The following is a 26188-nucleotide window of genomic DNA, read 5'->3' as shown; positions in this document are numbered from 1 at the left end:
ATTATTTTAAATTCTCTATCAAGCATGTTACTTATATCCATTTTGCTTTGGTCTCTTGTTGTGGTTTCGTCTTGCTCTTTTATTTGGCAGATATTTCTCTGTCTCATTTTGTCTTACTTTCTGTATCTGTTTCTGTGTGTTAGGAAAGTGAGGTGCTTCTCTTGTTGTTAACAATAATAGCCTTATAAAGAAAAGATCCTATAGTGTCCTTCAGTGCAGTATCCCCTGTTCCCCAGGGCCTTGAGCTTCAGGGAGTATCTCCTATGTGTGTTGCATGTGCTCTGCTGCTGTCTTGGCCTCTTTTTCATTCAGTCTGGTTGTCTGCAATGCTCTCTTTGCCTATTGTGGACAATGTTTGGCCCCCAGCAGGGGTGGAGTGCATTTTAGGAAGGTGTGCAGTGGTCTGCTTGTGAAATGGGACCTGCCCCTGCTGCTGCCTGACTGACTGAGTTCCCACAAAACACAGTTCAGAAGATGTGGTGTTGACAGATTTGGGGCCAGTTTTCTGGGGGAAAGGCCCACTGTGCCAGGACTGAGGCCAGTGTGACTGGGAAGAGTGGATCTCCTGAAGTGCAGGGAATTCAGGGCTTGGTGCAAGCAAGTCAGGTAGTGAGTGTTGGTGTTGTTCCTGCAGGTAGCCATTGTTTATCTTGTGGGTGGGGAAGGGAAATGGAACCTGCCAGCTCCTTTGTTCCTGGAGGGGTCACCCCCTGGTCCCTGTCTCACTAGGCTATGCTCTGAGATGAACAAATCACTGCCCTTCCCGTTTGCCCTTCAAACTCCTGGTTCTAGTCTATATCTGCAGGGGCTGTTTGTTGTGCTATCTTTTTAAGGGAAAGGACTCTGCTTTCTTTTGTCCTCCATGCTTTCCCAGATCAGAAGTCTGCAGATTTTTAAGATCTAGGCTTCAAATCCTGCTGGTTGTAAGAACTTAAGAATCATCCCCTCTTGCTTTCAAAGGCAAATATTATGGGGATTCATCCTCCCCATTTGTGGGGAAAAAAGTCTTGGCATGCCTTGCCAAGCCATAGAGCTAATATACAGTAAAACTAAAATTTAAATCTATGTCTGTCTGATTGCAAAGCTACACTCATCAACACTACATTATATAGTCCTTTGGTATACTCCAATATTCCCTTTTTGTTAAAATAAAAATATTTTGTTTAATATCATATACCTTAGATAGCTCTAATTAATGTACTACACCATAGTTTATTCCCATTCTAACTTCTCTCTATATATAGAAAAGTTTAACTCTTACCAAGGATGGTAGCTCTGCTTTCTTAAGGACTTTTAATCACCTGAGCTACTTACTAGTTCTTAGCCAATACACTACAAGTTTCATCTCTCTGGCACTGCCATCTTCGTCTTTTATCCAAGCCTGCCCTAAACACACTGGTATAATTCAGGATTTACAAAATTGTAGTGTGCATCAGAATCACCAGGAAAGCTTGTGAAACAGACTGTTGGGCACCACCCCTCTAGTTTCTGACTCAGTAGATGTGGGGTGGGGCCTAATAATTTGCATTTCTAAAATGCTTCCAGGTGAAGCTGATGCTTCTGGTTCAGGGACCTCACTTCAAGTATCACTGGTACAGTGATGTGGCTTGATCAAATGGTCTTTGGTATGTTTTAATGATATTGATAGAATTATAAATTAGGTATGAATTCCCACTTGCTTTATGAGTTAGTTTAAAGCGTATGGAGGAAGAAAGCATAAGGAAGAAAAAAATCTGAAGAATACAATTCACTGAAGCTATTCCACAGAAAATATATTCCATCACCAGCAAAACTTGAAAAACTGTACACATCACATCACCCATTTAGAAGCTCATAGTGTATATTAGCTTATGAAAAGCTATAATGTTGTCAATAAAGCTATTTCTCAAAGTATAGTTAACCAGCTATTTCTTAAACTCATTTGGATACAAAACACTTCTCTTTCCTAGGTGTAACACTCTATAGACTGGTGTAATTTAAGACACACTTTGAAAAAAGCTGTTTTAAAGTAATCTTTTTTATAGCAAAGTTCAGATATCCCTGGGGGATTGCAAGACTAATAGAAGCTTTCTCCCTTTTCAACTGCATTAAAATCATACTGAGGAGTTATTTACTCTGTATAGAATTGAGGTCTGTTTTTCTCTAGTGTGGCTCTTGGAACATCGAAATTAGTTCTGAGCAAATTTATGCCACAGTTAACACTTACTTAAGGACTAAGATTCAGAAACCAGGATAGGGGGTAACCAAAGGTCTTTCAGAGATCACTTATCTCTATTTTAAGTATGTGTATCATCAGCCACACGTTGGCTGAATTGTTGTCAGACTAAACTGTTTAGTTTGTAAACTTCACCATTCATATTTTTAAATCAAGGCAATGTTTTTTTCATATCTGATATCCTGAAACATTTCCTAGTCTAAAGTTTTCCAACAGCAGTTAAGCAAGCTCAACTTTAAGTTCTGTCAAAAGGCTGGAATGGAGTTCTGCCAGATCAAGTGACCTAGATCCATTTAGTAAAACATAGGTGCTTTCATACAATCATCTCACTACCTTGGGCTTCAGCTCCCTCTGACCAATGCTTATGGACCCTTTCCATATGAACACACTTCTACTTGATCACAAAGAAGGCAGAAGTAAAAAGGCTTGAGTAATTTCACTTTAATTCTCTATCCTTTGCCATTACACCATGAGGTTCAACAGTGGGCCAAGGCTTGAGATAGACCTGAGCTTCATTCCCATAAAACAAGAGGTGGAGTACAGGATTATATAAACTCTACTGCTGATGCTGATGAAATTCATTTGGTGTTAAATTTATAATTACTTATATTGTTTCATATTCTAAGATAGTTTTATATATCCATTTTGGTAAATTAATTACTGATGTATTTTACTTCAATGGTTTTAGGTAGCTAAGCTTTTCAAAAATCAGGCCTATAGCTTCCTATGACATTCATATTTGCTTTTCAAACCCTAATATTTTACAAAAATCACACACATCATCTTTGAGTAATATATTTAAAAACTTATCCATGGATGATGCATTATAATTGGCAGACACTTTCTCATTTGATTGTAAAAACAATTTTATGAGGTAGGTAAAATCAAGACTTTTTCAGATGATCTTCAAAACATCTCAGTCAAAATGTAAATCACTTATTTTTTAACTACCAATAATGTATACAGCAAACATTCCTGATTCTTAACCCATCCCTTACTCTCACTATCAATATGGGAAGTTTCATTTTCTACTTTATTCACCTATTTAATTACTTGAATTTTTAAAGAATGAATTATTTTTATAAGCAGGAACAATAAAGATTTTTTAATCTGTTAGAACTAAATTAGTTTCTAAAGTGATATCAGTTGTAAAGGAAATCAAATCTATCATATAAATGAGTCTTTTTCAGTACTAAACATAAAATGTCTGTATTACTGAGTAGAACAAAATAACTGCCAGAAATATAATTAAAGATTCTATGAACAAGTCTGTAGCTGAGAATAAGGAATCAACTCTTACTATTCTATCCACCAATATTAGAAGGGTAGCAGAATCATGAAGCTTGCAGAATTCAGTGTCAATCCCTTGGATTTTCAACTAGAAAACAAGACAAATACCATTATTAAACAGTCAAATATATTTATATGAATTTATTAATAAAAATAGGTGAGTATTAATATCATCTGCATAAAGTTGAAATAAGACAATTGGAGATTCAGATCATTGAAGACCCAAATAAATTCTCAGAAAAGGAGCAGAAACTTTGGTTAGAATACTGATAAACCTCTCTGAGGTGAACCAAAGTAGTCAATATCTATTTCGTAGTCAGATGTGGTTTGTCTGCCAGATAATGCCTAATCCAATTTCTTATATACTATCTTTGAGCTTCAAGCTCTTTCTCTCCTTCATGCCCATGGGGAAGAATAATGGATGAGGCTCAGGGAACCAACACATTAATTTTTGCCCAAATGCATAAAGGTGGCTGCCTCAAAAAGAGGGCAGGTATGGTCACCATTTTATGGATGAAGGAATTTTTATTATTTCCTTCTCTTTATTTACTAGGCCACCTCTTGGCTGAAGATATTAACAGTACTATGTATATGTGTTTGTATTTTAAATCCAGAGTTAAACAATCAGAGCTGACTGGATGACCTCACTTACCCATTCCCTGTTCACACACAAAGCTTATCCAAAATCATACTGCTAATGATATTCGCAAGTTACCAATCTGATATTTTGCCAAGCTGTTTGTCAGATCACATGTTTCTAAGTAAAATTTCATTGATTCTTGGGGCGCTCGGGTACCTCCAGCGGTAAAGCGTCCAACTTCTGCTCAGGTAGTGATCTCACGTTTTGTGAGTTCAAACCCTGTGTCAGGCTCTGTGCCGACAGCTCAGAGCCTGAAGCCTGCTTCAGATTCTGTCTCTGTCTCTCTCTGCCCTTTCCTGGCGCTCTCTCTCTCTCTCTCTCTCAAATATAAATAAACATTAAAAATTTAAAAATAAATACATAAATAAATTTTCATTGATTCTTGAGGAATAGCGTTAAAATGAAGAAGGATTAGATTTGAAGTACACAGCACACAATGTAAATATACAATAAATTATTTTAAGGAGTTTTCAAGGTTGATTTTCAGCATTTTGCACACCTCTCTCCCACAAAAAATCCAAAGATTCCTTTTAAAGTCACTTACAAAGGATCAGTTAAAAACTGTTTTTTGATTTTCCACCTAGAAGATTTGTTAGATGACCAGATGCAGAACACAATTTTAAAATTTATCTAGGATGAGCACTGGGTGTTGTATGGAAACCAATTTGTCAATAAATTTCATATATATATAAAAAAAATTTATCTAGCAGAATAATACAGTAAATAAGAGTTTAGCCTCTAAAATGAGTTGCCTTATATTAAAATCCCAGACCCACCATTTACTAGTTGTTTAACTTTGGGAAATTTCTGTGCCTCTCTATGTCTGTGCCTCAGTTCCTCACCTATACACCCTCATAAAGTTGTGAGGATGACAGATAATCTATGTAAAATTCCTCACACAGTACCTGGTCATAGTAAGTGACCAGTAAATCATTATTTTTTGTTCACTTAGCAAATAAAAGCCTGGCTAGCCAGCTCAATAATATTCTCCTCTTCTCTAAGATGGTGATGATATGCTAGATTCTATGGTGGATATACACACTAGGAAGACACCCGTTTTCTGAAGACACACTTGGTGAGTATTCTAGAGTTCAGGGATGCTAAAGTATCCTGAAAGGCAAAATTTGGTAGGGAAGTAGGCATGCATTATGATCTCTAATTTAAAATAGCAATAAGTGCTGAGCATGTTTAAATCTCATTACATAAAGTAAGGCACCTCTCAGGACTTGCAACTCCCTTAACAGCTAGATATTAAAAAAGAAATCAAAGTCAGTGTTTCCTAGGGCACATATAAAATCAGGGTATATTCTTTTGTAAAAATGCAAAACAATAAAAACAAATGCTGAAATGCAAAGTATTTGTGGAAGGGTAACAGCTTTCTTGACCAATCTCCCATTTATAGACAATAATTCAATCATTTAGACAAATCCAGTTCAATGTACATTAGAAAGTCATACTAGGCCTGGTTCAAGATGCACAGGCCCATAAATTAGAGTTGCTAGAAGTAGACCCCAAAGCAATCTCCCTTAACTGTAATTACCAGCTGGGGTTTGCAAAGAATGCAAATTTATATGTAAAAATTAGGGTGTCCTTAGGCAAATACGTTATATTTTGGTCTGGGACTCTGGAATGATAACACCCATGCTTGTAATTTTTTTTGCTAAGCTTAAGAACCATGAGTAAGTCACTTTCATGTGATGTTTGTGACTTTTTTTCTCTAGTAAATTTAGGTATGAGCATGTCTTTGTCTGCCTATTTACAGTTAAATGAATTTCCAAGCCTGTGGACTTGGAAGCTCTGGCTTCAGCCCTAAAAATCCCACATTTCTGTTCTTTTTAAACTCTCTTACCTACTCAAATGCAGCCTTGAATCTCTGTGGCAAAGCAGGGCCTCTCCTGGTAGGTAAACCTGCCAGGTGAATCCACCCCTGAGGGGTGTGTCAGTACCATTTCCTGGAGCAATCTCACAGGGTGACTCAACTTTTCATTTGCACTCAAATACCTGCTGCCTCCTCTGAAGCTGCCAGACCTGCTCCTGCTGCTGCTCAGGTAACTCTAACCTCTCCTGGGCACCATTATAAGCAGAGGGGGTTGATAAATGGCTTCTACATGTGCATGCTTGCCTTCCTTCCTACCCTTATTCATGAGCGCTCTCTCTCTCTCTGTTTTTTCTGTAGGGAGAGTGTCTGAGAAGTACTTTGCTGACCACTGAGAACATCATGAGCTCAAGCTGTTGGAATGAGAACAGCAGCAGTAGCTGTGGGACTCAGCAGCCCCCAGAGGTGCCGCAGTGCCAAACCCAGCATTACCACTGCCACCATCAGTCAAGCCAAACCCAGCACCTTCCAGAAAAAAATGTAGTGTATGAGAGAGTGAGAACCTACAGTGGGCCCATGAACAAGGTGGTTCAGGCCTTGGACCCCATCAACTCACAGGAAGTGCTCTCCCCTCTCAAAACTGCCTCCTCCTACCAAAATTTGGTTTGGAGCAACCATTCTCAGGTACCACAATGATAGTTAAGCCAGATTCATAGGGGATGTCTTCAACCTCATTTCTTTTCTTTCAGCTTCTCTGCCTCTGTTCTACAGGATGTTATCCCTTGGTGGATTGCAGCTATATATGCAATGTACAGTCACCTAAATTCCATCTCTTGCTGTTTTTTCACTTCCTAGTGCTTGTGGTTGTTTTAACAGCTTCAGTGAGTTTTATAATCTAACTAGAGCATATGATGACTCATTTTTTGTTGGATTTGATTGGAATATCTGACCCGAAGTATTTATTTGCCTTTACCGCAAAACAATCCTCAACTTGAATACAATGATTTTTATAGAGTAAGTTCCCACTGATTCACTTGATTTCAGAAACAAATAGATTTTTTTTTAATATCAAATATGGTAGTACAGGGGCAATGGCTTATATGGAGTGATGAGCAATTATTTGTGTTCAGCAGTGTGCTGCTCCAGGATAAGTGATAGGCACAAATATCATTTCAAATTGCTGTATGTGTTTCATCTTCTGAAAACAACACACTGGTTCTTATATAGCCAAAGTGAATAATTTATGAATATTGGCAGACAGAGGATTGAAAGAGTGGATATAGGACTGAGGAAAGCAAGATGTAAGTAATTGTTATATAAAAGTTTAAAAAGGCAGAACTTTAAGGCATCCTTTAAAATAAAATAAATTTGCTTTTAAAGGGGCTATTTAGCATTAGTATCTGTGCTAATAATCTTGCCAATGAATGTAAAAGAACATTGCAAGACTATGTAAAATTAACAGCTCTGTTTTCATTCTTTGAATCCCTTTACATTAAATTTGTATGAATTTAAGCTTTCTGGAAACATCTGTCTAAACTAAAATTATGTTTTCAAGATAAAATTTATACAGTAAAAAGTTCAAAAAGCAACCATTGGGATGATATTATCTGATGTTGGATTATTGTATAAATCTGGAATAATATGGGTTATTTTCCCAAAAAACACAATGTAAAGTAGGATATAAAGCAAAATTTCTAAAGTATATAATAAAACTTTTTAAAGAATTTTTAAAGACCTAGATAACCCAACAACTACAAAGACCACAATTTTACTGACATTTTGTTCCTAGCTTAATTTGGGGGGAAAATTATGAAGAAAAAATCCAGAATTTACTGTAGGTAATTTTCTAGTTGAAAAAAACTTCCACCTGTATTGAAGTCAAAGGAAGAAAATATAAAGATAAAAAAATACTACTTTGCATAACTGATAATAATAATGCAAATGTACATTCTAATATTTAGTATTAGGATGTTAATGAACAACAAAGTGGGTATCATCTATGTTCCTTAGTAGCCCCAAAACAATGCAAAAACAGGTTACTATTATCATAGAAATGCTAAAATCACCCTGTCATAGTTATTTAAAAACATTAACCCTTTTTCTTGTCAACTTGCTAGTAAAGGAAATATAGATAAAAATTTAAGAGTGGAAATTTAACAAATTGTAAATATTGACTACAGAACAAATTTTAGGATCACTTTATTGTATACTCCTTAGTTCAACTGTCCTTTTTAAAAATCCCAGGACCAAGCTGGTCAAGCTTTTTTACAAGACTTTTCTTCTTTCTACCTGGCAATTGCTAAAGCAATCCTTATAAGACTATTGCCATCCTGAAGCACAGTTTCCCATAGACAAATTTATAAAGAACCCTAGGGAAATCAAGTATTGCCACAAAAACTTGGATAAGAGATTGGAATGGAGAATGTTGTGAAGTCTGAAGTTTTTTTTAATTGAAAAGAAAAAAAAAGGTTGTGTGAGGATGAGGTAGGTGAAATTCTATATATTTAGTAAAGGACAAAACTAAGAAGTTTCATTCCCTTAGTGAAACAAGAAGAAAATTTGACTATAAAATTTCAAACCTAGTTAGATATCAAAGGGCGTTCACAAATCCACTAAAAGATAATTTGGCAAGAATTATTTAGGTAGCTGTCACAATGTGATGAAGAAACTCTTCTATTTTATTTTTCTTTCTCCCTGTTTCTTAACAGGATGTCATTGTGTGAAGTAGAACCTAGATTTTATATGAAATTACCTTCCTGGTAATGTAATGGGTAAGATGTGGCAGAAGCTTTATTATGTACCATGTCAAGAAAAATCAAACAGCACATATTACTCAAAATCTTTTTTTGTTTGTTTCATGTTTTAATAAAGTCTCTCTTTAATATGCCATACTTTAGAGCCATTTTGAGTTGGTATGTAGCAACTATTCTGAGGCTAGGGTTTGTCATCCTGGCAGCTAGGCCTGTGTATTATAATCAATTGTTGCTTACCATAAATTCAGTTAAACTTTTACTTTAATTGCCTTTAGCATTTTGGTGTTTTGGATGACATTCAGATAATTCATAAGATTTAAAAATATATAATTGGGGTACATGACTGTCTCAATCAGTAGACCAGGTGACTCTTGATCTCAAGGTTGTGAGCTCAAACTCCATGATGAGCATGGAGCTTACTGTAAAATAAATAAAATAAATAGGGGCACTTGGGTGGCAAGCGTCAGACTCTTGATTTGGGCTCAGATCATGATCTCATGGTTCCCGGAACCGAGTGTTCCATTGGGCTCTGCACTGACAGCTCAGAGCCTGCTTGGGATTCTCTCTCTTCCTCTCTCTCTGTCCCTACCCTGCTCATTCTCTCTCAAAATAAATAAATACACATTTTATAAATAAATAAATAAATAAATAAATAAATAAATAAATAAATAAAATATACTTGTCAGTAGTAAAATATGTTCCCTTTGAGAAACTGAAATTAATGTCACTCTTCTTTGTTTCCTGAATCTTAATTTTAGCTTATGTAGTAGACATTTTAGATTTAACCAAATGCTTTTTGCAGCACTTTAGTATTTTCTGTTTCTTTTTAGTATATTGTTTTCCTCTATTGCTTTCTTGTGCACTCAGATGGGGTTTATAAATATAAATATTTAAAATTTCTCCAGATATAATGTTGCCCTGTTTCTCGTCTATAATTAATAGATATATTTCATTACTCTCTCAGTTATTGTTTTATCTGATTGATAGAACAGAGAAAATTGAATGTAGAAAGCAGTTACTGATGAAATTACATAAATTAATGCTAGAATTAAAATGACCAGATTTATATATATGGACAGGTAAAATCAAACACAGGGGTAATCAAAGGCACAGATGCATTTTAAAACTGAACGCAATCTTGTAAATAAATGGAGTTCTAGAAACTACACAAAACAAAATAAAACATTTTACAACTCAACCTTTTAAAAAGCTTAAATATTAGCTTACCATTATCAACACAAAATGAAAAACTGTCTTAATGAATACTATTGATGTAAAATTACTGAACATATATGTTTCCCATCTACTAATTAGCTTTTCATGAAGTTTAAGATATTTTCCATGTATGCAAAGGAGCTCTTTTGCATGAGAGAGAATTGAATCAAAATAAAAAAAAGTGTTTTTACATTTTTTAAATGTTTTATTTATTTTTGAGAGAGAGACACAGAGACAGAGACAGAGTATGTGCAGGGGAGAGGCAGAGAGAGGGAGGCACAGAATCTGAAGCAGGCTCAAGGCTCTGAGCTGTCAGCACAGAGCCCAATACAAGGCTTGAACTCTTGAACCATGAGATCGTGACCTGAGCCAAAGTGAGATGCCTAACCGACTGAGCCACCCAGGTGTCCCCAAAATAAAATATTTTTTAATACCAGTCATTAATTGAATTGAATATTTATTAAATGCCTATTATATAGAAAACATAGTAATTATTTGGATAAATACCATTTGCTTCTCCTAGAGAAAATCCATGTTGAGGATAGATGTATAGGAAGTGGTCTGTAAGTGTTCCAAATGTCTACATTTCATTTTTAAATATAATTTTGTGCTTTGGCCATCAATATTTTATTGAATAAAATAAGTTTTGGTGAAAGAAGGGACCTCTTAATATGTGTGCTGCATGGGTTACCATTCTTCTGAATTTAAAACTTGAAACCAAATTTAACTCTAGAGAGCTTCCCGGGGAGAATCTATGTTTATGTGTGTTATTGATAACTTCTGCTATCAATAATTAGTCAGCTTGGGCTTATCTTTGTTTAGGTGATATTTTCCCCTTTTCTTTGGTTACAAAGATTGTGGATAGCTCCCTCACTGTGCCAGGATTTTTATACACTATCAGAAAAATTTCCTCGTCTGTGTGGAGGGGTATGTTGCCTTGATACATTGTTGTTCAAGGGTGTGGTCAATAACGTGAATGATTGTTCAGGGAAGTAGGTTGCCTTAAAATGGAATGAGGTCATAGGATAAAGAGGCCCATGTTTTCAGCTTTGGTCAGCCTTGTTTTGCTTACAATTAAATAAAGCCATAGAAATTGTGAGTGCAACTAATTGCTGGGTAAAAATTCCCATGGCAGTTGTCTCTTATTTAAGGGAGGTTTGATAAATTGCTGGGCCTGTTTTCAGGCCATGACACTCACAAGCTTTCCTTGTGTGTGTATTTGGAAAGGTGGGGGAGGGGGCATGGCAAGGGGAAAGGAGGTGAACTGGTCCTTTAACTGCTATGATCCAAATTTCTTTGTTCGGCAATTCATGGTAAAATAACCGGGAGAGTTGCCATGCTCTTAAATCCCACTTATTTTTATTAATTTTTTTTTAGTATAGCTGAGACACAATGTTACATTAGTTTCAGGTGTACTGCATAGTGATTCAACTTCTCTATACATTATGCTATGCTCTCCACAAGTATAGCTGCCATCTGTTCCTCTACAGTATAATTACAATATCATTAACTATAGTTCCTATGCTGTTTATTATTATTATTTATTATTATTATCAAAAAAATGTGAGTGGGGGGAGGGGCAGAGAGAGAGGGAGAGAGAGAAATCCCAAGCAGGCTCCAGGGGGGCTTGAATCCAGGAACTGTTAGACCATGACCTGAGCCTAAATCAAGAATTGGACACTTGGACACTTAACTGTCTGAGCCACCCAAGTGCCCCTGTGCTGTTTATTCCTGTGATTTATTCATTCCATACTGGAAGCCTGTATCTCCCACTCCCCTTCACCTGTTTTGCCCATACCCTCACACCCCTTCCTTTTGGCAACCATCAGTTCTTTCTATTTATAGGTCTGATTCTGCTTTTTGTTTGTTAAACCCCATTTAAAAGTAAAAACTTTTGGGGGCGCCTGGGTGGCTCAATTGGTTAGGCGACCTACTTTGGCTCAGGTCATAATCTCACGGTTCATGGGTTTGAGCCACACATTGGGCTCCCCCTGACAGCTCAGAGCCTGGAGCCTACTTCGGATTCTGTGTCTCCCCCTCTCTCTACCCCTCCCATGCTCACACTCTGTGTCTCTCTGTCTCTCAATAATAAACATTAAAATTAAAAAAAAAAACAGAATGCCTCCTAAATTTGGAGCACGCTTTAAAAAAATAAATAAAAGTAAAAACTTTTTGTAAACAAGTATTTTTGAGCTAACTTTTTTTTTTACAATAACAGCTATGGCAATAGCATCTTTTTTTGATTTCCAATGGAGCATATATATACTTCTAGTTTTTAAAGACAAAAAGCAAGTACAAAGAGACTGTACACTTTATTTTTTCTCCTAGGTTCCTTCAGGAAAAGAAGAGAAAGTCTCTTATATGAGGAATTCCCTTTGGAGGAAAGGGATGAGGGGAAGAAGTCCTATTACTAGTACATTCTAATACATTCTATTGCTTTCTTTACATGAGAACAGAATTACAGATTTTATTCTAAATCAAGGAAGTATTTGCTTCATCTAAAAAATATCATTAGAATTTATATGTTTCTTCCTGTACAAAGTTCAGAACAACATTCAACAATAACCTAAGGCAGGCATTTAACCATGTTACTAACGTTGAAAGGTTTTAACAAAAGCATCTTTTTTACTATTCAAGAAATTTATTCAAATGGCAGTTTGCCTTGGCAAATTCTGCCAGCATAAATGTCAGGTGGTTTTTAAAGACATTGCCTCTTTTGAAACTGTTAGTCCTAAACTGTTCCTAAGTCACTATTATTATGTTCAGGGATTCTCACAGTCATTTTAAGACTCCTTCTTGGAACATTATTTATTAGTTTTTAAAAGTTTTAAAGTTCAAATTAGATAGCATGAGAGTTCCATTCATTTCAACAAGCTTCCAAATATTTAGAAAACAAAGTCCTATTCTATGAATGTAATCTCTTACCTAATTGTCATTCCCAGAAGTCTTGCCATCTCTCCTGTATCTACAGCACCAAAGTCTTGAACTCTTTGATAAGATTATCAGTAAGAAAATGAAAGCCAATAGATGTTGGCTGAAGAGGTTCATATTTTTCAGATTGAAAATATGAGTCACAAAAAAACACTGTGTGGAGAAAATGCCCATAAATATGAATCTATTTGGAATGGCTTATAGAGAGGCAAATAATAAATGGGCAGTGATAAGGTAGACTTTAGCAGAACAAAACTATGAAACAGTCTAGTGTAGTGGCTAAGAATGTAGACTTATGTTTTAAATGTTTTAGGTTTAATTCCTGGTTCAGGGACATGCTATCTATGGGGATCAGTTGCTTAATCTGTAAAATGGGACAATAATACTTAACTCATAGGATAGTTGTTAGGGTCAAATTCGATAACATATGATGGAAAACGCACAGCATAGTGCCTAACACACAGTAAGTATTAAGTCCTAGAACCTAGAATAAATTACTTGACCTCTCAGGACCTCAGTGTCCTTATGGGTAAAGTGGGGACAATAATACCTTTCCTCAGGGTTTTAGTGAATATTGAATAAGATATCATGTCACGGTGTCCAGCACACTACCTGGCATAGAGCACTCAATAATTCTTTCCGATTTTATCATTGATTTAGAAAAATATAGCCAAAAAACCCCTTAGCGCCACAGACAAAATAAAATAATAGATAATGAATAGGGTATAAAATAAGAACTTTTTAATACTGGAAAGATTGGGTAAAGACATATGCTTGAAAGGCTTATTAGGGCTCTACTAGCTAAGAGAGACTAATGAGGAAAAGCATTAAAACAATTTTCTAAAACTCATGGTATATGATCAAAATACTAGAATAGCAGGGATGTATTTATAATGTTTACTGGCATAAGTATCCTTTAGAAAGAGTAATTTGGAAGTTCCCATGTTCTTAGTGTCTTTGATATTTTAGATGGAGTGTTTTTAGTTTGTGGTTTTGTTTTATTCTTCTAAAATGTAGTGACACTGAACATTAAAGCTTGTTTGCTGTCTGATTATTACCTAATGTTTCTTCTAAAGCTGCACTTCTAATAGGGTAACGTGTGACTATTTTCATTTATATCTAAATTAATTAAAATCAAATAAAATTAAATACTCCATTCCTCAGTCACACTAGCCACATTTTAACTGTTCTACAGCCATATGTAGCTAGTGGTTGCTATATTGGATAACACAAATATAGAACATTTCCACCATTGCAGAGTGTTCTACAGGACACTGCAAATCTGTATATTCAGGCTACTCATTTAAATATAGAAATACCTTTAAGATCATCACGTTCAAGAAAATTTATGGTGGTACAAATGTGTGATCAAAGTGTTGTCAATTTACATGATCAGCTATAATGGGTAGATTAAAATGAAATAAAAATGAAGCCATAAATGCTCAAAGTATAAGTTTACAGGAAAAAGAGAATTAAATTCATAAACCTTTTTAAAAAGAAATGAATGAAATATTTTTATGTATATATGCGTGTATGTATCCTTCTAGCTACATGATTTTCCTGGAACCTCACTTTTTGACAGAGTAAATGGTTAAGAAGATGAAAAAGATGAAAAATTACATCCCTAAATCAAAATGCATCTTTCTTTCTTTCTTTCTTTCTTTCTTTCTTTCTTTCTTTCTCTCTCTTTCTTTCTGTCTGTCTGTCTTTCCTTGTTTTTAAGGTTTATTTTGAGAGAGAAATTGCATGCTGTAGGGGGAGGGAGGGAGGAAGAGAGGGAAAATCCCAACCAGGCTCCGCCCTGCCCTGTCAGCAGGAAGCCCAAGTTGGGGCATGAATTCCGTAACAGTGAGATGACCTGAGCAGAAACCTAGAGATTGGATGCTTAACCACTTAACTGACTGAGCCAACCAGGCACCCCCAAATGCATCTTTCCTTGTTTTGGACACATGATCTGGGTTTCATAGCCTCTCTGAAACTACCTATCTCCCTTAACCTACTGAATCAATTTTAAACTTTAGTAAGGTTCAAATGCCATTCCCATTTTTACAGATGTGGCAACTGAAACAGTGAGATGTTATATGACTTACTGAAGTTCATATAGGTAGTATGTGGTAGAACTAAAATATAAATCTAACAGTCTAGTTCCAGGTCTATACTTGTAATCATCATATTCCTGGTCTACACATTTGACTCTTATTTATCTCACACAGTAACATCTGATATCTGATTCTTACTTATATTTCATTATCATTTCCTTATATGTGCTTCCATTATGAACCATTTAAAATCTTTTGACACAAGCCGGGGCATAAATAATAATATAATGAACATTTAAATACTTTAAAACTTTGTTATTTACAAAGAAGGCTGACTTTTTTGCTGCTGTTCAGAATTCTTTTTTAAAATATTTTTCTTATAGATTGTATTGACTGTTTTGTATTAAAATATACAAGGCTCCAGTACTGGATAATAATAAGTTCATTAAATTTTTAGTTATTTAAAAGTTATTTAGTTATTTAGTTATTTAAAAGTTCATAAATGCTTTAGGAGAACATTGATAGAAATAGTAAGAAATAAAGTGAGCTTTATTAAGAAATAAAGTGAGATTTTACCTTAGCATGGAATTTATAATCTCAGCAATAAAATGATATTTCATTTGTAATACAGAATCTTTTCAAAAAATTTGATAATCGAGTTCCAAAATTAAGTTCAAACTCTTCACCATGATGATGTCAAAGGATCTCCTAGATCCTTAGAACAGTCTTATCCTAATTTTCCAGTCTTATCTCCCACTACCTGCTTCCTCCCACCTTGTGTTCTGGACACACTGTACTGCTTTCTGTTTCTTGAGCAGACTGAGCATGTTGCCTCCCTCCTATCCCTGCCTTTGTTCATTTCATTCCCCACTCTGGCAACAGCCACCCTTCCCTCACATCTCCGGAATTCTACCTATCCCTCAAAATACATCTGGAAAGTTATCCTCTTGAAGACATCTCCAATTCTGAATCTTCTTACCCTCTCCTCAGTGTAGTACTCCACTCCCACCTCCATCCCAGATGTGTTCTCCTACCTAGTATCACTTTATATTATTTAACTATAACACACTTATAATACTGAGTAGTATATTATTGATGTGGTCCTTCTTCCCCTCCACCATAGACTCTACACTTGTTGAGGGTTGAGATTTTTTAGAAATCAAAACTCAAAGACAAATAAAAACAAATATTTTGGGGAATGGGATGGAACTGGAAATTCTCTCGTACACTGTTTCTCTCATCTTTTTCCCCCCTCTCCCCTCTCCCTTCTCTCCCAGCTTTTCTGTGTTTTCTCTCCCCCCACATTATGATCGTGGCTTGCAAAAATGCCTGAATGTGGCTGTAAGCAATGGCTTTAATAAAGATATATAGTTATGATTGTCTGTGGGCTTCACCTTTCTATGCCTTCTCTTTGAACTGAAAATGGAAAGTAGGACACAAATTGCTTCTTTAAAAAAGTGAACAACACATAATGTATATATTAGGAAGCTATTTAATAAGCCAATTCATTTTCTATTTTAGTTCTTTGGTCACATTAAGCATTTATATTTGATTTATATTTTTCCCCTATGAACGAATATTTATCATTACTTATGGCAAATTCTGTTAAAGGGCTAGTGGCTCTGATCTGTCATCATATTATTTCCCAGGGATCTTTTTGTGATATTCCCTTTAAGGAAATTATAGTTTGAGGCTGCTAATTACTCTGCTTATAAAGATATTTTCTTTACCTCCCCTGTTACTGAAATTCTGTCTAGGTGAAGTGATTTTATTTATTGAATCTTGCTCACTTATCTGTAATTGTTTTAGCACATCAGTTATATGCCCCAAGATTCCCTCATAAAAACTACTACTACTGCTGAGTATTCACCCATACACCAAAATGTATTTTAAAATTTCCAAGGAAAGATTTTTACCCTCAAAAATAATATTTACCCATTTCTTTTTTTTATATATATATGAAATTTATTGACAAATTGGTTTCCATACAACACCCAGTGCTCATCCCAAAAGGTGCCCTCCTCAATACCCATCACCCACCCTCCCCTCCCTCCCACCCCCCATCAACCCTCAGTTTGTTCTCAGTTTTTAACATTCTCTTATGCTTTGGCTCTCTCCCACTCTAACGTCTTTTTTTTTTTCCTTCCCCTCCCCCATGGGTTCCTGTTGAGTTTCTCAGGATCCACATAAGAGTGAAACCATATGGTATCTGTCTTTCTCTGTGTGGCTTATTTCACTTAGCATTACACTCTCCAGTTCCATCCACGTTGCTACAAAAGGCCATATTTCATTTTTTCTCATTGCTACGTAGTATTCCATTGTGTATATAAACCACAATTTCTTTATCCATTCATCAGTTAATGGACATTTAAGCTCTTTCCATAATTTGGCTATTGTTGAGAGTGCTGCTATGAACATTGGGGTACAAGTGCCCCTATGCATCAGTACTCCTGTATCCCTTGGGTAAATTCCTAGCAGTGCTATTGCTGGGTCATAGGGTAGGTCTATTTTTAATTTTCTGAGGAACCTCCACACTGCTTTCCAGAGCGGCTGCACCAATTTGCATTCCCACCAACAGTGCAAGAGGGTTCCCGTTTCTCCACATCCTCGCCAGCATCTATAGTCTCCTGATTTGTTCATTTTGGCCACTCTGACTGGCGTGAGGTGATACCTGAGTGTGGTTTTGATTTGTATTTCCCTGATAAGGAGCGACGCTGAACATCTTTTCATGTGCCTGTTGGCCATCTGGATGTCTTCTTTAGAGAAGTGTCTATTCATGTTTTCTGCCCATTTCTTCACTGGGTTATTTGTTTTTCAGGTGTGGAGTTTGGTGAGCTCTTTATAGATTTTAGATACTAGCCCTTTGTCCGATATGTCATTTGCAAATATCTTTTCCCATTCCGTTGGTTGCCTTTTAGTTTTGTTGGTTGTTTCCTTTGCTGTGCAGAAGCTTTTTATCTTCATAAGGTCCCAGTAATTCACTTTTGCTTTTAATTCCCTTGCCTTTGGGGATGTGTCGAGTAAGAGATTGCTACGGCTGAGGTCAGAGAGGTCTTTTCCTGCTTTCTCCTCTAAGGTTCTGATGATTTCCTGTCTCACATTTAGGTCCTTTATCCATTTTGAGTTTATTTTTGTAAATGGTGTGAGAAAGTGGTCTAGTTTCAACCTTCTGCATGTTGCTGTCCAGTTCTCCCAGCACCATTTGTTAAAGAGGCTGTCTTTTTTCCATTGGATGTTCTTTCCTGCTTTGTCAAAGATGAGTTGGCCATACGTTTGTGGGTCTAGTTCTGGGATTTCTATTCTATTCCATTGGTCTGTGTGTCTGTTTTTGTGCCAATACCATGCTGTCTTGATGATGACAGCTTTGTAGTAGAGGCTAAAGTCTGGGATTGTGATGCCTCCTGCTTTGGTCTTCTTCTTCAAAATTCCTTTGGCTATTCGGGGCCTTTTGTGGTTCCATATGAATTTTAGGATTGCTTGTTCTAATTTCGAGAAGAATGCTGGTGCAATTTTGAGTGGGATTGCATTGAATGTGTAGATAGCTTTGGGTAGTATTGACATTTTGACAATATTTATTTTTCCAATCCATGAGCAGGGAATGTCTTTCCATTTCGTTAAATCTTCTTCAATTACCTTCATAAGCTTTCTATAGTTTTCAGCATACAGATCCTTTACATCTTTGGTTAGATTTATTCCTAGGTATTTTATGCTTCTTGGTGCAATTGTGAATGGGATCATTTTCTTTATTTGTCTTTCTCTTGCTTCATTGTTAGTGTATAAGAATGCAACTGATTTCTGTACATTGATTTTGTATCCTGCAACTTTGCTGAATTCATGTATCAGTTCTAGCAGACTTTTGGTGGAGTCTATCGGATTTTCCATGTATAATATCATGTCATCTGCAAAAAGCGAAAGCTTGACTTCATCTTTGCCAATTTTGATGCCTTTGATTTCCTTTTGTTGTCTGATTGCTGATGCTAGAACTTCCAGCACTATGTTGAACAACAGCGGTGAGAGTGGGCATCCCTGTCGTGTTCCTGATCTCAGGGAAAAAGCTCTCAGTTTTTCCTCGTTGAGGATGATGTTAGCTGTGGGCTTTTCATAAATGGCTTTTATGATCTTTAAGTATGTTCCTTCTATCCCGACTTTCTCAAGGGTTTTTATTAAGAAAGGGTGCTGGATTTTGTCAAAGGCCTTTTCTGCATCGATTGACAGGATCATATGGTTCTTCTCTTTTTTTTTGTTAATGTGATGCATCACGTTGATTGATTTGTGAATGTTGAACCAGCCCTGCATCCCAGGAATGAATCCCACTTGATCATGGTGAATAATTCTTTTTATATGCTGTTGAATTCGATTTGCTAGTATCTTATTGAGAATTTTGGCATCCATATTCATCAGGGATATTGGCCTGTAGTTCTCTTTTTTTACTGGGTCTCTGTCTGGTTTAGGAATCAAAGGAATACTGGCTTCATAGAATGAGTCTGGAAGTTTTCCTTCCCTTTCTATTTCTTGGAATAGCTTGAGAAGGATAGGTATTATCTCTGCTTTAAACGTCTGGTAGAACTCCCCTGGGAAGCCATCTGGTCCTGGACTCTTATTTATTGGGAGATTTTTGATAACTGATTCAATTTCTTCGCTGGTTATGGGTCTGTTCAAGCTTTCTCTTTCCTCCTGATTGAGTTTTGGAAGAGTGTGGGTGTTCAGGAATTTGTCCATTTCTTCCAGGTTGTCCAATTTGTTGGCATATAATTTTTCATTGTATTCCCTGATAATTGTTTGTATCTCTGAGGGATTGGTTGTAATAATTCCATTTTCATTCATGATTTTATCTATTTGGGTCATCTCCCTTTTCTTTTTGAGAAGCCTGGCTAGAGGTTTGTCAATTTTGTTTATTTTTTCAAAAAACCAACTTTGGTTTCGTTGATCTGCTCTACAGTTTTTTTAGATTCTATATTGTTTATTTCTGCTCTGATCTTTATTATTTCTCTTCTTCTGCTGGGTTTAGGCTGCCTTTGCTGTTCTGCTTCTAGTTCCTTTAGGTGTGCTGTTAGATTTTGTATTTGGGATTTTTCTTGTTTCTGGAGATAGGCCTGGATTGCAATGTATTTTCCTCTCAGGACTGCCTTCGCTGTGTCCCAAAGCGTTTGGATTGTTGTATTTTCATTTTCGTTTGTTTCCATATATTTTTTAATTTCTTCTCTAATTGCCTGGTTGACCCACTCATTCGTTAGTAGGGTGTTCTTTAACCTCCATGCTTTTGGAGGTTTTCCAGACTTTTTCCTGTGGTTGATTTCAAGCTTCATAGCATTGTGTTCTGAAAGTATGCATGGTATAATTTCAATTCTTGTAAACTTATGAATGGCTGTTTTATGACCCAGTATATGATCTATCTTGGAAAATGTTCCATGTGCACTCGAGAAGAAAGTATATTCTGTTGCTTTGGGATGCAGAGTTCTAAATATATCTGTCAAGTCCATCTGATCCAATGTCTCATTCAGGGCCCTTGTTTCTTTATTGACCATGTGTCTAGATGATCTATCCATTTCTGTAAGTGGGGTGTTAAAGTCCCCAGCAATTACCACATTCTTATCAATAAGGTTGCTTCTGTTTATGAGTAATTGTTTTATATACTTGGGGGATCCCTTATTCGGCGCATAGACATTTATAATTGTTAGCTCTTCCTGATGGATAGACCCTGTAACTATTATATAATGTCCTTCTTCATCTCTTGTTACAGCCTTTAATTTAAAGTCTAGTTTGTCTGATATAAGTATGGCTACTCCAGCTTTCTTTTGGCTTCCAGTAGCATGATAAATAGTTCTCCATCCCCTCACTCTGAATCTAAAGGTGTCCTCAGGTCTAAAATGAGTCTCTTGTAGACAGCAAATAGATGGGTCTTGTTTTTTTATCCATTCTGATACCCTATGTCTTTTGGTTGGTGCATTTAATCCATTTACATTCAGTGTTATTATAGAAAGATACGGGTTTAGAGTCATTGTGATGTCTGCATGTTTTATGCTTGTAGTGATGTCTCTGGTACTTTGTCTCACAGGGTCCCCCTTAGGATCTCTTGTAGGGCTGGTTTAGTGGTGACAAATTCCTTCAGTTTTTGTTTGTTTGGGAAGACCTTTATCTCTCCTTCTATTCTAAATGACAGACTTGCTGGATAAAGGATTCTCGGCTGCATATTTTTTCTGTCTAGCACCCTGAAAATCTCGTGCCAATTCTTTCTGGCCTGCCAAGTTTCAAAAGAGAGATCAGTCACGAGTCTTATAGGTCTCCCTTTATATGTGAGGGCACGTTTACCCCTTGCTGCTTTCAGAATTTTCTCTTTATCCTTGTATTTTGCCAGTTTCACTATGATATGTCGTGCAGAAGATTGATTCAAGTTACGTCTGAAGGGAGTTCTCTGTGCCTCTTGGATTTCAATGCCTTTTTCCTTCCCCAGTTCAGGGAAGTTCTCAGCTATTATTTCTTCAAGTACCCCTTCAGCACCTTTCCCTCTCTCTTCCTCCTCTGGGATACCAATTATGCGTATATTATTTCTTTTTAGTGTATCACTTACTTCTCTAATTTTCCCCTCATACTCCTGGATTTTTTTTATCTCTCTTTTTCTCAGCTTCCTCTTTTTCCATAACTTTATCTTCTAGTTCACCTATTCTCTCCTCTGCCTCTTCCATCCGAGCCGTGGTGGTTTGCATTTTGTTTTGCATTTCATTTAAAGCGTTTTTCAGCTCCTCGTGACTGTTCCTTAGTCCCTTGATCTCTGTAGCAAGAGATTCTCTGCTGTCCTGTATACTGTTTTCAAGCCCAGCGATTAATTTTATGACTATTATTCTAAATTCACTTTCTGTTATATTATTTATATCCTTTTTGATCAGCTCATTAGCTGTTGTTATTTCCTGGAGATTCTTCTGAGGGGAATTCTTCCGCTTGGTCATTTTGGATAGTCCCTGGTGTGGTGAGGGCCTGCAGAGCACTTCTCCTGTGCTGTGGTGTATAACTGGAGTTGGTGGGCGGGGCCGCTGTCCGACCTGATGTCTGCCCCCAGCCCACCGCTGGGGCCACAGTCAGACTGGTGTGTGCCTTCTCTTCCCCTCTCCTAGGGGCGGGATTCACTGTGGGGTGGTGTGGCCCTGTCTGGGCTACTTGCACACTTCCAGGCTTGTGATGCTGGGGATCTGGCGTATTAGCTGGGGTGGGTAGGCAAGGTGCACGGCGGCAGGGGGGCAGGCTTAGCTAGCTTCTCCTTAGGTGATCCACTTCAGGAGGGGCCCTGTGGCAGCCGGAGGGAGTCAGATCCGCTGCCGGAGGTTTGGCTCCGCAGAAGCACAGATTTGGGTGTTTGCGAGGAGGGAGCAATTTCCCTGGCCGGAACCGGTTCCCTTTGGGATTTTGGCTGGGGGATGGGCGGGGGAGATGGCGCTGGCGAGCGCCTTTGTTCCCCACCAAACTGAGCTCTGTCGTCCGGGGGCTCAGCAGCTCTCCCTCCCTTTGTCCTCCAGCCTTCCTGCTTTCAGAGCAGAGCTGTTAACTTATGACCTCCCAGACGCTAAGTCGCACTTGCTGTCGGAACACAGTCCATCAGGCCCCTCCGCTTTTGCCAGCCACACTCGGGGGCTCTGCTTGGCCGGCGAGCCGCCCCTCCACCCCGGCTCCCTCCCGCCAGTCCGTGGAGCGTGCACCGCCTCGCCGCCCTTCCTACCCTCTTCCGTGGGCCTCTCGTCTGCGCTTGGGTCTGGCGACTCCGTTCTGCTAATCCTCTGGCTGTTTTCTGGGTTATTTAGGCAGGTGTAGGTGGAATCTAAGTGATCAGCAGGACGCGCGGTGAGCCCAGCGTCCTCCTACGCCGCCATCTTCCCTCCCCTCCTACCCATTTCTTTTCTAAAACAAACTTCAGCTGGGATGCATAGTTTCCTGCATAACATTATTTTAAAATAATTCACAAATATAATTATATCTAAGAATATGTTATCTAGAAAAGTTGCTTCAATTCCCTACAAATACCCTATATCATTGCCTGCTTCAATAAAACCTTCAGCAACACTCAGTGTCTATAAATTTCTTAGTCTGACTTTCAGAGCCCTTCATTATCTGGCTTCTAGGGACCTTACTTCCTGAAACTCCCCTTCTAGTGTTCTGTTTCAGCCAAAATGTAAACTGTTGTTCTCTAAATATAGCCCCTAATGTTCCATAACTATGCCTTTGCTCATGTTGCTCTTATACCTGAAATGTCCCATTCCCCATCCTCACCAATGTAGATATGTTGAAATTACAACAATTTTTGAAGACTTTCCTCAAGTGTAACCTTGTGATGAAATCTTAAATTGTCCCATGCTGAAATCTTCTCTTAGCTCTCAAAAATTCTCATAGTAAGTTCCTCATAGCTCTTATGATACTGTATCTCTATTTACACTAATAGTTTTTACCACCTAAATAATTATAAGCTTGGTAAGGGTAGAGAGTATATTCTGTCTATGCTTTATATCTCTTTCACCACCATCGAATAACAAGTATTGAAAAAATTACTTAGTGATACATGTAACCAATCCAGTAAAAATTATGCCTCATATTAACAGATGGTATTTTTTTGAAATTCTTTTACATGCATTCTTTACCCACTGGAATTCCAAAAACTAAGTAGGAAAATATTACATCCACTGTACAGTGTGCAAGTAAAAATATGCATTGTGTATTATTGTCTATTGTACAAATAAAGAAATTGAGGCTCAAATAGCTCAGAATAATAACGTGTCCAAGTTATAACAGATAGTTAATGAATGTCCTAGATTTAGAAACCAGCTGTTGATAGTTTCCCTATGTCAACTATCACCCTTAATTAACCTTAGTTAGATACTAAAGTATTTTCAGTTTAAACAGGTTTTAATTTTTGAGATTCAGCAAATCATTTGATAGATTTCCCCATTCTAATGTTCCATTATCAGAGTGGAAAGTATAAAAAATATATCAAAGAAAAAAAATAGTATCTGTTCTAAATTTCAAGGTCTTGCCCTGAGATAATCCTGGAATTCAGAGTATGTCCTAGATTTTTAAAGTTTTCCTTCTACCTGAAGGAGAATAACACCTCTCCAGCTTCTGCTTTCCCTTCTTTCTGCACTTCACTGAGCTACTGGAAAGCTCTCTCACTGAGGTGAGTAACTGAGAAATTGGGGCCATTTGCATTTCATATGATTTGTTAATTCTGAAAAACATAACTATTTTAACAAACAGAAATAAGATGCAGTTTTGTGAATCCTCCCTAGGGCAACTCGAGTTTCCCAGCTCTGATTTAGGGTATACCAAGGTATGGACAATTATCTCAGGTGATGTAGTGAAATTATCCCAAAAAGCAGATGGATTTAATCCACTCTGATCTTAAAATTGGTGATGTCATATGTGCTTTATAAATGAAGGAAAAAGAGAAGGAAAAGGAGGAAGAGGGCTGGTACAACTTTACAAGTTGAAAATCATTACTTTAGGAAGTGTGGGAAAAACAGCTTGGATTTTATGCTAAGCCTAAGCCCACCTGATTATAAACAAAATTATTTTTTTTACCAGAACTCTACCTAAAGATAGTAGCCAACAAGGCAATAGTTATGTATATGGCAAATGTGAGCCACAGGAATAAACAACTCAATACTGTGCTGAATATTTAAACATAAAAAGTAGGGCCTTCTTACAAAAATTGAAGGACTTAGACAACGAGTAGTAAAGAAAAATTTAATGTTTTATTGAGTTTGAAGGCCTTTGCATACACTCTGTAAATATATCATGCAGTCTGTAAAAAATACTCCATTGAAGTTTTTAGAATTTTAAGTTATTTAATCAGGGTATTCTTTCACACAGTCACTTTTGGGTGGATCTCTTATTTTCAGGCACTCAAAAGTTACTTTTGATAGTAATTTTAAAAAGGCAAATATCTATCCTGTTATTATAAGAACTAGTCAAATCTAACAGAATTTGTTCAACAACTTGAAAAACAAAATATAATGAGGCAACCTATAGATGCAGCAAAGTATGGTGGCTAAAAGCATGAGTTCTGGAGTCATGCTATTTGAGTTGGAATTCTAACACTCTAGTATTAACTTTATGATTTTCAGCCAATTACTTAACCGATCTTTGTGTAACTTTTATATGTAAAATGGGGTGATAATAGTACCTCTCTCATGGGATTGCTCTAAGTGTCAAATGAAATAATCTATGTAATCTATTTGGCGTAGAAAGCTCTTAGTGTTAGTTATCATCATTATCATCATCATCATCATCAAAGGAAAGCAAGACAGACAAGTTTAAAGGATTTGAAATTGCTTTGTATCTATGGAAAAATAAGCTGGAAATCATCTCCTATCTTCTAATTCACACTCACCCACACCCAAATTCCATTTCTCATATGAGGAAACTGATGCTCAGGGAGACCTGTTTGATATCAGTTTGATATCAGTTGTTTGATGGCACACAGCTGGCTGATAGTGTAACTATAAGTAGAACCCAGGATTCTTGATTCCTAAGTCTAGGACTCTTTCCACTAGATTATTGTACTTATCACTACCTCTTCCCCAGGCTTTGATTATTTTATTACAGGGTATGTAAGACAGTTGCACAGGGTGCTGAAGCACAGAAGACGTACTTATTCATTGAATTTAATGTTTTCAACATGAAGGATTTAAGTAAGCTATATACATATAAGTGACACTGAAAATTAAACATTCATGTAGGTTATCAAGTGGGAGAGTTAGTCCTTTTCCTGGGATGCCTTTGAAACTAAGACATCTTCATTCACTTATTCACATTTTTTATCACTTCCTATGGAGTAGGCAATGACTATTTGTGGGGTGACTTGCTGCAATCCTGCTTAGAGATAGATGCCACTGAAAGTAACTTCCATCATTAAGATAATGTTCATTTGGGACATTTACTCACACTATTTTACTTAATTTTGTAGACTTCCAGGGAAAATGTTTTCTTTAGCAGGTATTTCTGGAATTAATAAACCTTCTATTCAGTTGGTTTTTTGAACCTTTGATCAGCCTAATACTGCTATGATTTAAGTTCATGCTGGTCAACACTACATGTCTTAATCTTTTTTACCCTTATTAAGCTATCACCTTAATATTTCACTTTTTGGAAATACTCCACTTGTCCTCTGTTTCCATGAGGGTTTAATGGGAAAAGCTACATTTGCCTAGATTAATTCTAATAATGAAGGCTTAAACTAATTAAGTAAATTATAAGTTATAGAATTAATTTACTGGACTTTCAAATATAAGAAGATTGAGTATGGAATTA

At 36.9% G+C, this 26188-nt stretch overlaps 1 protein-coding gene across 1 annotated transcript in view; it reads left to right on the top strand.

The window, feature by feature from the left end:
- Positions 1-6363: 6363 nt before the first annotated feature.
- Positions 6364-26188, top strand: part of POF1B (POF1B actin binding protein) — a 118597-nt gene continuing 98772 nt past the window's right edge. The window contains exon 1 of the mRNA XM_047075802.1: positions 6364-6645. Within this exon, the coding sequence (XP_046931758.1) occupies positions 6364-6645 (282 nt within the window). The remainder of the gene's footprint in view (positions 6646-26188) is intronic.

This window comes from Lynx rufus, unplaced genomic scaffold, assembly GCF_022079265.1.
Source record: "Lynx rufus isolate CCGP_SWC_20201006 ecotype Redwood Valley unplaced genomic scaffold, mLynRuf1.p SCAF_14, whole genome shotgun sequence".
In the NCBI taxonomy this organism is placed as follows: Eukaryota; Metazoa; Chordata; class Mammalia; order Carnivora; family Felidae; genus Lynx; species Lynx rufus.
This window is presented reverse-complemented; position numbering and strand designations above follow the sequence as displayed.